Raw genomic sequence first — 13,302 nt, forward strand, 5'->3', positions numbered from 1 at the left:
TCTAACAGACCCCTTAATGATTTCCTTGCTGCTTGTTCTAGCAATTGTTTTGCACTGTATGATTTTTTTGTATTTGTATTTCTTATTTTTTTATTACCATTTGAATGCCATAAACTTCTATAAAATTCAAAGTGGAAGTGTTATTCAAAGACATGCCATGAATGATGCTCCAATCACAGTTTGGGCGCTTGGCCTTCTGGAAGGCAATCAGGGCAGAGGGGATACCACACAACTTAGGTAATGCTTAAGAAGCCCCAATGGAGAAACCTTAGCAATGGTTAAATCTGGAAATACCAGGCCGTGGCTTTTTAAGACTTGAAGGGCTGTCATACCCTTTCAATATGGAATGGTAAATGTGAACTGATTATATTACTGAGATCTGTTTCATTAGTGAACATCTGTCACACATCCTTCTCTGATGAGTAGAGTTCGGCGAGATTCCAAAGTATGGCCCCAAAAGGAGAAACTTCAGTGTCAACAGAGACAAGCTGGGAGGTGGGGGGAGGGGTCAATCCAGAGCAAGGCCTTCTGCATCGTAGTCCCTCCTGGGTGGAGAACAGTCCCTCCCAAGAGAGGGGAAATTTGCCCCCCTACACACAACCGCACACACAGGCGGAGAATATGGTTTATTAAAATGGTCCCTTTTGGAATCACAAATGCAACTGGTTCTATTTGATTTTGTTGTTTGGAGGCTACATTCTGTTGACTTTTTAACATAAGCATCCCCAACTGTTGTTGGTGTTTTTTTTTGCAAAAAGAATGATAAATAATAACAATTAAAAAATTGTTGGTCTTTAAGGTGCTACTGAAGGATTTTTTTTTAAAAAAAGATTCCAACGTATGGTCTGACCCAAGATTAATCCAGCGAAAGTGGTTCAAATGGAACTTTTCTGCAGTGTGTGAGCAGCTATTGAGCTGCATAGAACCCTTAGTCCAGTTCACTTAAGGCATAGCCTTTTCCAGACATGACAATTTGGGAAAAATAAACACACAAGGAGGCAGGGGAGAGAAATCCACTTGCCCCTAAGCCTTTCAGGTTGTGAAGGAAGCAACAACCTCCTTCTGAAGATTCACTCTGCATTCTAGAACCCTGGTTTTCTAGGGTTCCAAAATGTGTGTGGAATCTCCATGAGCACAGAAGGCTCCCAGCTTCAGATGTTACCATCTATGAGCTGGAAGGGAATGAAGCTGGGTTTACTTTACTCTAATGGTAGAGTAAGAAAGACTCAATGACCTTGAAAAGCTTGCCGATACGCCAGCAGAGCTTGATTCAACAAAAGGTGCCGCTTGTCTCAAAACTATTATCAAAGCAGAAGTTGAAAATGGCAAAGCGTCTAACCTATCAAAGTGCAGCTGCAGTGTCCCCAACTTTATGTGATCGACAGCAATGACATTTGTGTTTAGGAGAACACTGCATGGTTTTGACCTTATCTTGGAATTTCTTGCTCGCCAGCACGAAAATGATGGGGTTTAGGGAGCTGCTCAAAACACAAATGACTTCGGTGAACTTATAAATGACAACTATCAGGTGTATATTGTCAGAGTTGAGCTGGTAATTCATTCTGTAAATGATCACTGCCGTCGTCATGGCATGATAGGGAATGAATGCCACCGCAAAAACAACCATGGCAGCTAAAACCAATATCAAGGACTTTCCAATGCGGTGTCTTCTCTGTTGGCGGCTTTTCATTTTCTGTAACGCTTTCACAGTCAACGTGTAACATGTAAAGATGACTATGACTGGAATAAGGAATCCAAACAGAACTCTGAAAATGGTAAAAGGCACCGCAAAGTGCAGAGGGTCCCCCACTTTATCCAGGCAAGCTGCAGATTCCCTTTTCCTCTGGACCATGAATGTGTAGTAAAAATCAGGAATGGACTCTATGAAAATGAGGATCCATATGGCGATGGTGCAGTACGTAGCTCTGCTTTTATCCAACCACTTTAAGGAACGAATTGGGTGGACGGCACCTAGAAATCGGTCAAAACTGATAAGCGTGAGAAAATAGATGCTCCCATAGACGTTAATGTCGAAGAACACTCGTTTAACCTGGCAGAATATCTGGGTAGAATATGCTGTGTGGTTAAGCAGAAGGTAGTAGGCTGAAAAGGGAATCAGGAAAATCCAGGTGAAGTCACACAGTGCCAAATTGAATAAAAATACAGTACTGCTGGTCCACGATTTCACAGTGTAAATATAATAGAGCAGCGTGAACATGTTCCCAAGAAATCCTATTAGCACAACTAAGAAGCAAAGTATAAACACAAAGTAGCAGTACCATTCCAGCCTGCTGCAGCTGCTGCAGCAGAAGGTAATGCAAGTAGCATTTGACACCCTTCCGTGGATTTTACCTGAAAGTAAAAGAAAAAGTCAAGGTGTTGCTTCAAAACATTTAAAAGGATCTCGGTGAGCATACGGGACTTCAGTGGTAAATAAATTCTCTGTGGCCCACTCAGTTGGCACTGGCTCGGACCGAATGATAGTACAGTATGGTACAATAAAATTGGAAAGCGGGCATTTCTGCCCAGCAAAAGATTTGTGCACCTTTTGTGTAGTGTCTATATGACACTACCTTCATCCAAATGCCATCCCCATATTGTTTTCCCATGTAATTTGGATTTAGCTACTGTTTCAGTGGAAAAATAGGGCAAATAAGGATGCTTCTTGATGGCCCTTTCCCTTCCCTTATTTGCCATATTTTTTGCATGCAGAAGGTCCTAGGTTCTCCCTGGCAGTGGAGAGACCATAGCCTGAGAGAGCTGCTGCCAGCTAGTGGAGTTACTCTGAGCTAGATAGACCTTTGGTCTAACTTGATAAAAGACAGCTTCCTAGACTTGCCGTGACTTTTGTTAAGCCAATTGGTACCTTGGCTCTCAAACTTAATCCATTCTGGGCATCCATTCGACTCCCGAAACCACTCAAAAATCAAGGCGCTGCTTCTGATTGGCTGCAGGAGCTTCCTGCACTCAAGCGGAAGCCGCGTCAGATGTTCAGCTTCCGAAAAACAATCGCAAAACCGGAACACTTACTGTATATTCCTGCGTATAAGACTACTTTTAAACCCAGAAAAATCTTCTCAAAAGTCGGTTGTCGTCTTATACGCCGGGTTGTATTTCTTATACGGCGAGTATATCCCAAACTCTATATTCTAACTGGGAAAGTTGGGGGTCGTCTCATACACCCAGTCGTCTTATACGGCGGAATATATGGCACTTCCGGGTCTGTGGTATTTGGGAGCCAATTTGTTCAACAACTACGCCACTCGAGAACCAAGATATCACTGTATATAAAGCTTTCTTCTCATGGTGAATAGCAAGTACTTTGGGGTATTGTGGGGGTGGATTCTGATCAGGACTGTGGTGGTGGGGTTGCAAAGGGTTAAATCCCCCTCATCGTGGCCCCAGCCTAGCTCCCCCCTCCCCAGCTCCATCCTATATATCAACAAAGCAAGGCCCCACCATGAGATTAATGCTACATTTAATTTGTCATTGTGTCTCTCCAGGCAATGTTTACAAAACGCCTATTCCATAAAACCCTAGTTTTCTGTACCTAAGACTGCTATTTTATGTGTTCTTAGAATGCTCATTTCCACAATCCTGCTGTTCCTATCTGGAGGATACCTTGCATTCCAGCAATGGTAATGCAACTCGTTTTGTAGTTAGAAGTATCTATTGGTAATTACTTCTCACTGCTTAATCTCTGGGCTACTATAAAGACTCCCGTAATTACAAGCCCAGAATGATAAGGAGACATTATCCAGGCTAAGATGATAATATTTAATTACTTCCTGCCACACAAAGTTACTATGAAGGCAACAATCCCATAATGTGCGTTAATGCTGCTTTCTGTGTCTAAAATGACCAAATGAAACCAAATGAGGACCAAATGAAACATGAAAAGGTGGGGGGCTGGTATATTAGCTTCATCATGTGTCAAAGCATGTGTCAGTGGGTCATGGAGCCATGTGCTGTTGACAGATGTGAAAACTGCCCATTATTTATTTTTCTAATCAATTTATATTCCACCATTCCTGTGGCATCAATAACAACCCGCCCCAAGCATCCTACAAACAATTACGTTGTCTCAGTCCAGAGCTGGCATAGCTATTAGGCAGGATGAGGCCATCACCTCATGCGGTGCCCCCCGCTGGGTGCCCCACCACTGCCAGAGATGCAGTGCTGATTTGGGATGAGATTGTGTCAATTTCCAGCAATTTCCAGCTGGGATCACGAGCCTGCAAGAGCTCGTGTGATTTCTTGCACAATCTCACCTGAAATCAGCATTGATGCCAGCACATTGAAAATGCATGCACTACGGTAAAGTGTGTAAACAATGCATATATCAGTGATTATAGCATACACCAGTGGGTTACATTAGGGGAAAGTGCTTTGCAAACATGTGTGCGCTAAGATAAATTTATCATGGAATGCTGATGAATTTTCATGTAGTCTTAAAAAAATAACAATCCACAAATTGATGTGGATGTAGAGAACTGACAGTTGGAAAAATGAGAGACTGAGAGAAACTGAAACTGTCACATTCACCCATTCCTAGTCATGTATACCCTATATTATGGGATACATTGCAAACAATGGTTCATAAATATAGCCTTTCATGCTTTGCAGCATTAGGCGTTAGTAAAAACAGAAACAGATACTGGTCTTCGATGGAACAGTTGCTAATATGACATCCAGTACTGAAAATTAATGCTTTACCTTTTGGTTATTAATTGTGAGGCAAATTCCTCTTTTATGCTCAATTAACACTCCAGTAAAGGGTAAAGAGCTATGCCAATAGAAATTTAACATTTCATTTTAGTTCTTAATGCAGTCAAGGTAAAATGAATGGTCAAGATCTGTATTTATTGGAATTAAAGAAGAACTGCTTGAAAATCACTCCAGTATAAGAATTCATGGAAAATATAATATTCAGCTGAGTATGTACAACTTAAAACTCGGGTTAGTTCCTACATTTCTTTCTTGAGACAGAAAGATGCCGAGAACAACACTAAATGCTGTATCCCATTCAAACAAATACTTGAAAATAGGTCTTTTACTATTTTCTTACCTGGTTTAAAAATGGTTGCATTCTCCATTGAGCAGGGCTGGGAGTTCCAAGTCATCTCGGAATTTCCCCATTAATCTCCAGCTTTGTCAGAATGGGATGCTATCCCATTAACATCTATGTTCTCATCTGTGTTTGTTAATGATCCACATATTGTGGATAATGGAAATGGAAACATACGGCCGCTTCTTTCGGCCTCTAGACTCCTCCCCTTCGCAGTGAAAGGCCAAGTCACACTTTTCTGCTTGCTTGCACTTTTATAATGATACCCGCATATTATCTCAGGAAAACAATTTGCCGCCTATGTTTTCACTGCTTATCATAAAAACACGCTGCGGAAAATCCAAACCGATCAGGTTTTGTTTTGTGTGGATGCTTTTAAGGAATCCTAGAAACCAATCCAAAGTACACAACAGCAGCCAGCTAGCTACCTTTGTGGATCTTTTTGCTCACAGCACTGGCCCCTCCGTTTCACTGTGGTGCACAGGTTAGTGTGTTGGACTGGGGCTTCCATCTAGACAATTAGCACAGCAGGCTGTAATAGAAATTCTCTTCTTGATGTGTTAGTTTGCTACTTGCAGGGAAGTGTTGCTTCTATACATGAGAAGGTTTTTCAGAAAAGGGTATCTCAACCTTCTGCCTGACATGGCACAGCCCACCTTCCTGTCCCAGGACGCTTCCACCTCATTGGACTGCCACACATGTCAATCTGGCGATGGTCCTACTAAAATCAATTAAAATTCAAGCACCACAGGTCATGGTTTGAACCACCTGCTTTTTTGGGTTAACCAATTAGCCTCCTGAAATAGAAGCATTTCAACAAAAGCCATTAACGTAAGCTGCTTTGTAGCCCCTCTAAGTATTTTTCATTGTGAGAAATGATTCTATTTGAGATGCTCGTTCTCCCTGACTTGCCTCCTGAAGCTCTGCTCCTGGCACTTAGCCATCACTTACTTCCTATACATTGCCTCATTAGGAAGAAGTGGTATGTTAACTTTTCAGCCTTAAATAATGTCAGCACTCAGCCTACTCCCCCCCCTTTTTTTGTTAACGTTGCTCTCTAAGTAGGGTAATCACATTGCAGAAACAGACTTCTACCATGGCCATATCTGGAACCAAAAGGGCTAGAATTTATCTCAGAACTGGGCTGGGGGAGAAATCATTAAGATGGGAATATAACCGTAGCTCTAACTCAGTAAAAGAAGCCTTTAGCTTTTTCACAGAATAAAATATGGTGTAGATATCCAGTTAGGATGGAGATTAATGACTTTATTGTTAGCATACCACCAAGCCGAATGCTGTCAGCAGGTCTAATTACTCTTCTGTATGGCTGAGTTGCCACAAGAAACATTCTTTTGCTGCGTTTCCCGTGAAATACATTCTCCGCTAACGGGACCCTTAAAGCCAGCTCAGACTGAGGTGAAGCAGTTCTCTTGGGTTGCAGTTCTAAACTTGCTCACACAGGAGTAAGCTCCGTATCATTCAATGTGGCTTACCTCTGAATAGGTACGGACGAGATTGCACTGTTGCAAGCCTGGGGGTGGGGCAAGGTGGGCAGCCAATGGCATCTTATCCCTCCCATTTGACCAACTTGAATCAACCCAGGGCCTACATGCTAGCGAGGCTGAATGTGGTGCTCTGAGCAACACAACAGAGGAGAGTCCAGGAAATATTACTCGTAGAGAGACTATGCCAGGGGTCCCCAAACTACGGCCCGGGGGCCGGATGCGGCCCAATTGGCCTGCCAATCCGGCCCGCGACGGCCCCCGCCACCGCCGCCCGCTCTTATGGCGCGCAGCGCAGCAGCACTCTTCCAGGTTGGGAAAAAAGTGCCGAAAATCCTTTGTGCGCATGCGTATGGGCCTCTCTCGACCCAGAAGAGGTCATTTCTGGTGCACTTCCGGGTCGGGGGAGGCCCATACGCATGCACACAATGGATTTTCGGCGCTTTTTCCACCCTGGAAGCGCGCCGTCGTGCCAGGAAGCGCCCGTGCGCATGCACACGGGCGCACGCTCCCCCATCCTCCAGCCCGCCGCACGATCGGCACGGTGGGAACCGCCCCAAACGTCGGTAAGTCTGGGGACCCCTGGACTATGCCATTGTAGAATCCATCACACATGTTATTTCGCACTTCCCCTGGTATCAAATAATACAATCTAAGTTTATTAATAAGTTGGTTGTTAGCAGGGAGTGGCACTCAGGCGAATGTAAGGTAGCTTTCCTTATGCTTACTCTGGATGGAGATAGAAATCAGGTTTCTGCAACATGCACACAGGATTCCAGAATATTATACAACACTAATCTAAGTGTTAGATGCAGGTTTTTTGTTTAGCTGGTGGTGATATATCACAATGCTGAAAACCAGATATTGCCCAGCCCTAGTCATGGGTGGGATGGCAGAGTTTTTTTAGTATAAATTCTTTTTTATTTTAATATTTTAAAATACAGAGACAAGGTTAAGAAAAAGAAAAAGTACACACAACAGGTATATGAAATATAAAAATTAACACAAAAATTACAAAATTAAAGATTCATAACGAAAAGGATGTAAGAAAAAAAAGAATGTCCATAAAAGCAACACTTCCAATTATTCTCTCTGTAGTTTGTATTTTTCTTATTTTATCGCACATTTATGAATATCTACTACTTTCATTTTTCAAGTTTCATTTCTTTCTATTTGTACCAGGTTCAGCCTATATCCGCTATTAGGGTTTCAGATATACCATTGTTCAATAAATATTCTTTGAACATCCTCCATTCCTTTTGTGTTTTTTGTCTTGTTTGCCCTCTTATCCTTCCTGTTGTTTTTGCCAACTGTATATACTCTAACATTAAAGTTTGCCAATCTGTTATGCTGGGTAAGCTTTTGCATTTCCAGCTCCTGGCCACTAGGACTCTTGCTGCAACTATCCCATACATTAGCAATGTCCTTTTTGTTGTTTTGATATCCTTTGGTATTATATTTAATAGAAATATTTCTGGTTTCCCCCCTAAATGTATGCTTTAATATTTTTTTAAGTTCTTCATAGATTATATTCCAATATTTGGAAATGATGGGACAGCTCCACCACATATGTATGAAAGATCCTTTTTCTCCACTACACCTCCAGCAGACAGAAGATTTGTTTTTTATACATCTTGGCAAGTTTCTCCGGTGTTTGGTACCACCTGTACATCATCTTTAACATGTTCTCTCTTAAGTTGTAACAGGCGGTAAATTTCATATCCTCCTAGGGTGGGATGGCAGAGTTGAAGGACACACACCAGCCAGGCCAAAACACTCAAAGTAGGGCCAGCAGCAAGTGTGACTAGGGAGGGCTTGTGGCCTGAGGAGAGATGTGGAAGTGCCATTTTCAGCCCCCAACCCCAGGCCAGATCCAGTAAACTTGCACATTTACTGAAATACCCATGAACACATGTATACTAGCTTGAGGAACTTTGGCTGAGGGAACAGCAGAACCTTGGAAGGTATCCAAATTATTCCTTTGGGAGTCAGCAGTCCAAATTATCCAAGCACCCCAGAAGCTGCCTCACCAGATGTTAAAGACCCCCCCACCCACTTGTTCTTCCTAGTATAATATCTCAACAGGCCCAACAAGAAAATACTATGAGTGTGTGCCAGGCCACAGCAGGACCCTTTGGAGCCAACATTCTGCGTGTCTCGTTCTGTGGGAGCCACAAGCCAATTCTTTCATTCACACAGAATCAACAAAAACTACCATTCCAAAAACATTTTGCAGTTAAATGTATGCATGGCTGTGACACGTGTTTTCCAAGCCACGTCACAACTGCCGGGAAGGGGTATCTCTGTTTACCATGTAAACAGATGCCTTACAATGGAGCCGCCGACCATATTATTTGCCAAACCTGTTCATTTGCATGTTTATTGGAGTTTGATTCAATCATTGAACCTCCTATGCAAATATAGACATGCCACCTGTGTTTTCTCCCTCTCGTATTAGAGCAGTGGAAAACCTGTTGGGCGAACATTTGTTTTAACACATTTCTGACCATCTTCTCATTGCAGGCCAATTACTTCGATTGAAAATGTTCCGAGAGGACCACGGGTCTTGGATGACAATGTTCTTCAGCACCATCCTCTTCCTCTTTATTTTTTCTCACATATACAATCTGTGTCTCCTTATGGCAGGTTACATGAGGTAAGCTGTGTGTCCCTAAACCATATCTTCTTAATTACCTCTTTTGGGTGCCTTAACAGATTGGTCGTTGCATAGCTAACAGAGAGCGTATGGCCATCCAAATGTTCTGGGACTCCAACTCCCACCAATCCCAGCCAGCATGACCAATAGTTAGGGATTATGAGAGCTGCAGTCCAGAAAACATCCTGAGGGTGACAGGTCTGCATTGCGGAGTGAATCATTCATTCTTTTCCTTGAATATGGCACAAATATTTTCATAACTGAAAATTGTAACTTGAGTGGTGAATACAATTGAGTTCCTGGGTGTGTGTATGTGGTTTTTTTTTTTAAAAAAAATGCTCACCAGTTTCTGGTATATGGCTAGAAAAGAAGTGAAGGACACGGGCCTGCTGATTTCAGGCTACCATGTATTTTACATTTTACTAGGGGGTGGTGGCCACCTGCATTCCTCCACCTCCTGCTCCACATTTTCTCCCTCTTTCTATGTTTCACAAACACACACATAACCCACATCACAACCCTCCCAAACTCTGCAACTGGGGGACACCAGGGCAGTAAGGGGCTACCCAGGGCAGCCCCAGAAGACATCTCACTTGGGGTCACCTCAAGCACAGCAGTGCCTCTGTGCAGGTGACCGATTATATGACTGAGCTATCTTCCATGAGCCCACCAGTCAAGTATGGCAGCTCATCAAGAACTTGTTACGTTCCCTTGTTTTTGTTTACTAGCTGGGACAAGAAAATGGGGAGCAGTGGGGGAAGGAGTAAACGGAACGTGGCAAGAACCTGGTAGTGAACGGCATGAATTTTTTTGAGGTTACTTCTGGTCAAACATGGTGTGTGCTGTTTTGGGGGAAGCTGTCTTTCCTTTCTTCTTTCCTTTTTTTTAAAAGTGCTCTTTTCTGAAGTGGGATTTTTATTTAAAGCATCCCTGCTGCTGAATGGGGAGCTTTCCCCCCTCAAAAACACACAAACAAGCCAACAAACCAAACCAAACACGGTGTTTGATAAAACAATGAAAGGAAACACACATTTGTTTGAGGATTCAAAATACGAGAGATGCCATTATATGCAGCGGTGTTGTGTCCTTTTTTGGTACACAGGAGGGACCGGGGGCTGGGTGTGGAGAGTGCACAAAACCTGCCACACCAGCCAAACCCTTGCCGCTGGGTGGGCATGGGGCACAGAGGGTTCAAGGGCCACACTGTGCTGCCTACCCATGCAGGGGGGAGCCCATCTGCCCTTGGTGAGGGGCCCAGGGTCGCGGTGGCGAGGCCGGGCTCTGGAGCCCAGAGACGCCCGGCAGCAGGCAGGCAGGGTGGGTATCTTGGTGGGGTCGTGCACCCTCAAAAGCATTTGCCTGGGGTTACAGCCCCACTAGCTCTCCCCACGCTATGCCCCTGGTTATATGTTAGCATCTCAACAGACTCTCTCTGAAGACACATCACCCTGGCTGAATCTTAGCAGGTCTTAGCCTTCTCACTGTCTGCCATGATAGGGGGCTGCCTAAGTGCCTCTTCAGCCCGGACACTGAGGTCCAGCTCCAAGGGCCTTCTGGCGGTTCCCTCACTGCGAGAAGTGAGGTTATAGGGAACCAGGCAGAGGGCCTTCTCGGTGGTGGTGCCCGCCCTCCCATCAGATGTCAAGGAAATAAACAACTACAGTGGTACCTCCGGTTACAAACTTAATTAGTTCCGGAGGGCCGTTTTTAACCCCAAAACTGTTCTTAACCTGAGGCGTGCTTTCGCTAATGGGGCCTCCCGCTGCCGGTGCATGACTTCTGCTCGCATCCTGGGGCAAAGTTCGCTACCAGGAGCATCTACTTCCGGGTTAGCAGAGCTCGTTACCCAAAGCGTTTGTAAGGGTGACAGTACGTAACCCAAGGTTCCACTGTATCTGACTTTCAGAAGACACCTGAAGGCAGCCCTATTTAGGGAAGTTTTTAATGTTGGATGTTTTATCATGTTTTTAATATTCTGTTGGGACCCTGCCAGATGGGTGGGGTATAAGTAATAAATTATTATTATTATTATTATTATTATTATTATTATTATTATTATTATTGCCTGGGGTTCCCAAGATGGTGCCTATGGACATACCCTTTGATGCTCTCCTAGACTCCTTGCCCCTCCTGGTTTTTAATTTGAAAAAATCAAGAGTTTTACAAAAAACTCTTTGCTTCTCTGCTTGGGAAACATTACCTGTTTTTTTTCTTTTTCTTTTTCTGTGGTGTGGTGGAGTGGTGTTATAGCCTGTTGTTTATTTAGAGGGAGGATAATCCTGAGATTTCCCAATGTTCTGTGAAATGCATTTTTTGTAGTGCACACAACAGGGATTCACCCCCCCCCCCAAATGTGTCATTGGACCCAAAGAGTTTGGGCACCCCTGATCTACACCATCGACACCGTCTATTGAGGAAAGGCAAAATGTATTGATATCAGATAATTATATTTCAGGAGGCAATGTACACTGCCACAGAAGCATGAGTTGGCAGTTAAGGCACCGTCATCTACACGAGGGCAAGGAATCCAAAACCTCTTTGTCTTGCAAAACACTGGGATGAAATCCAAACTGCCTTCTAAAATCAGCGCCATGATATGGGTGTGTTATCATTCGCCAGCATATTTCTGGGAAGAACCACAAGAGGGCAGCAAAAGGCTTTAAAAATCAGAACAGTGGATGTATATTGGGGGACTTCAAAAGGGTTCAGCATTGAGAAAGCTGTGAATGGTGGTCAGTGTTGCTTACCATTCATAGCAGCGTGTACTGCGAAGAGTCAGAAATCCAGTAATATGAGCCTATACAGAACATCTCCCAAATTATAATGCTCTTTGTGGTTGCCTTTGGTTTTTTGTTTTTTAAAAAGAATTTAATTAGAATGGAGTTACTCTGAAAAATATTCAAGGCAGGCTGGTAATGTGGCTTGTTAATTCAGTTATGGTTCTGAGTCGTTGCTTTTCTTGTTTTTTTTTAAAGTATCACTAATTGCCTCTATGTCGGGGGTGGTGGTGGGTTGGGCCAGACTTCATCATGTTCGCCAGAAAAGAAAGTAGATGGTTACAGGTCTGGCTGAAAAGAACTGGGCAGCATCTCACCCCCTCTAAGCTCCTTTTGAGCAATAAGCTGTTTGTCATCCAGAAATCGGGGAGCTGGGGACATATCAATCTCATAGGACTCTCTGTAGCAGACCTCAGTTAACAACGAAAAGTTTCAAAGCCATCCAATTGGAATCCATTAGCACATTTAGAACCCATTAACATATTTGCCAGGGGGAAGTTTATTTATACTATTGATCTTGCCTTGTCCGCTTCATTGCCAGCCATTGCTACTGGTTGCCAGCCTGCTTGGATCACAATCGTCGGATCGGATCGGAAATTTGCACTCGGAAATTGTAACGTGATGCTTCTCTGTTTATTAAAATTCTCTTTATTAAAAGAACACACACCTCAGATATTTCTTCTACTCTTTCTACCCCCCCCTCTTGTGTGTGTGTTTGGTAAAAAAAGCCTGTTAAAGTTTATAATGCATGATAAATTTGTTAGGAGGAGTCACTAACCAAGTGCTCCCTCCCCAGAACAAAACCCGTTGAAATCAATGGATGTAAGTTAGGCATGTTTATTGACTGCACTGGGTCTGCTTTAAGTCGGACTAATATTGGGCACATCTTTTAAGATGCTCCAAGGCCCTGTTTTGGTTCCCCTCCCTGCCTTCTGGGGTTATGCAGAAAGGAGCAAGCCATTAAGGAATTTATTTATTTATTTATTTATTTATTTATTTATTTATTTATTTATTTATACCCCGCCCATCTGGCTGGGTTTCCCCCACCACTCTGGGCAGCTTCCAACAAAGATTAAAATACATTAAAAATTATGACTCTAGAACAGTAGTAACCAATTAGCTAAGGATTGCAGACGCCTTGTTTTTTCAAAAGCCAAGCCACAGACCCCTACTTTTGAAAATTTTTATATCTCTGTGGTAGTATTTTTTTTTATGTGAATGGTGCCACAGGCCACCTGGGGTCTACGGACCGCCAACTGGGAAACTTTGCTCTAGAGGAAGAGCAGGGAATCCACACTC

The 13,302-nt window shown here is 43.4% G+C and overlaps 2 protein-coding genes across 4 annotated transcripts in view; one reads left to right on the top strand and one right to left on the bottom strand.

The window, feature by feature from the left end:
- TMEM117 (transmembrane protein 117) overlaps nucleotides 1-13,302 on the top strand; it is a 205,678-nt gene that overhangs the window by 23,773 nt on the left and 168,603 nt on the right. For all 3 annotated transcript variants that reach the window (XM_035128605.2, XM_060279621.1, XM_035128607.2), the window contains exon 3: nucleotides 9,094-9,226. In XM_035128605.2, the coding sequence (XP_034984496.1) occupies nucleotides 9,094-9,226 (133 nt within the window). The remainder of the gene's footprint in view (nucleotides 1-9,093; nucleotides 9,227-13,302) is intronic.
- LOC132592727 (P2Y purinoceptor 1-like) lies at nucleotides 1,343-5,179 on the bottom strand. Its single transcript, XM_060279373.1, has 2 exons — nucleotides 5,069-5,179; nucleotides 1,343-2,352 (listed from the first exon to the last, which is right to left on the bottom strand). The coding sequence occupies exons 1-2, from the start codon at nucleotides 5,121-5,123 to the stop codon at nucleotides 1,343-1,345; spliced, it is 1,065 nt and encodes a 354-aa protein (XP_060135356.1). The 5' UTR covers nucleotides 5,124-5,179.

This window comes from Zootoca vivipara, chromosome 10 (genome assembly GCF_963506605.1).
Source record: "Zootoca vivipara chromosome 10, rZooViv1.1, whole genome shotgun sequence".
NCBI classification, from domain to species: domain Eukaryota; kingdom Metazoa; phylum Chordata; class Lepidosauria; order Squamata; family Lacertidae; genus Zootoca; species Zootoca vivipara.

Excerpts from the sequence above, each read along its gene's own strand:
- LOC132592727 (XM_060279373.1), bottom strand. The coding sequence starts at position 5,123 with ATGACTTGGAACTCCCAGCCCTGCTCAATGGAGAATGCAACCATTTTT. Across the intron at positions 2,353-5,068 it reads TGCAACCATTTTTAAACCAG|GTAAAATCCACGGAAGGGTG; the intron begins GTAAGAAAATAG and ends TTTTACTTTCAG.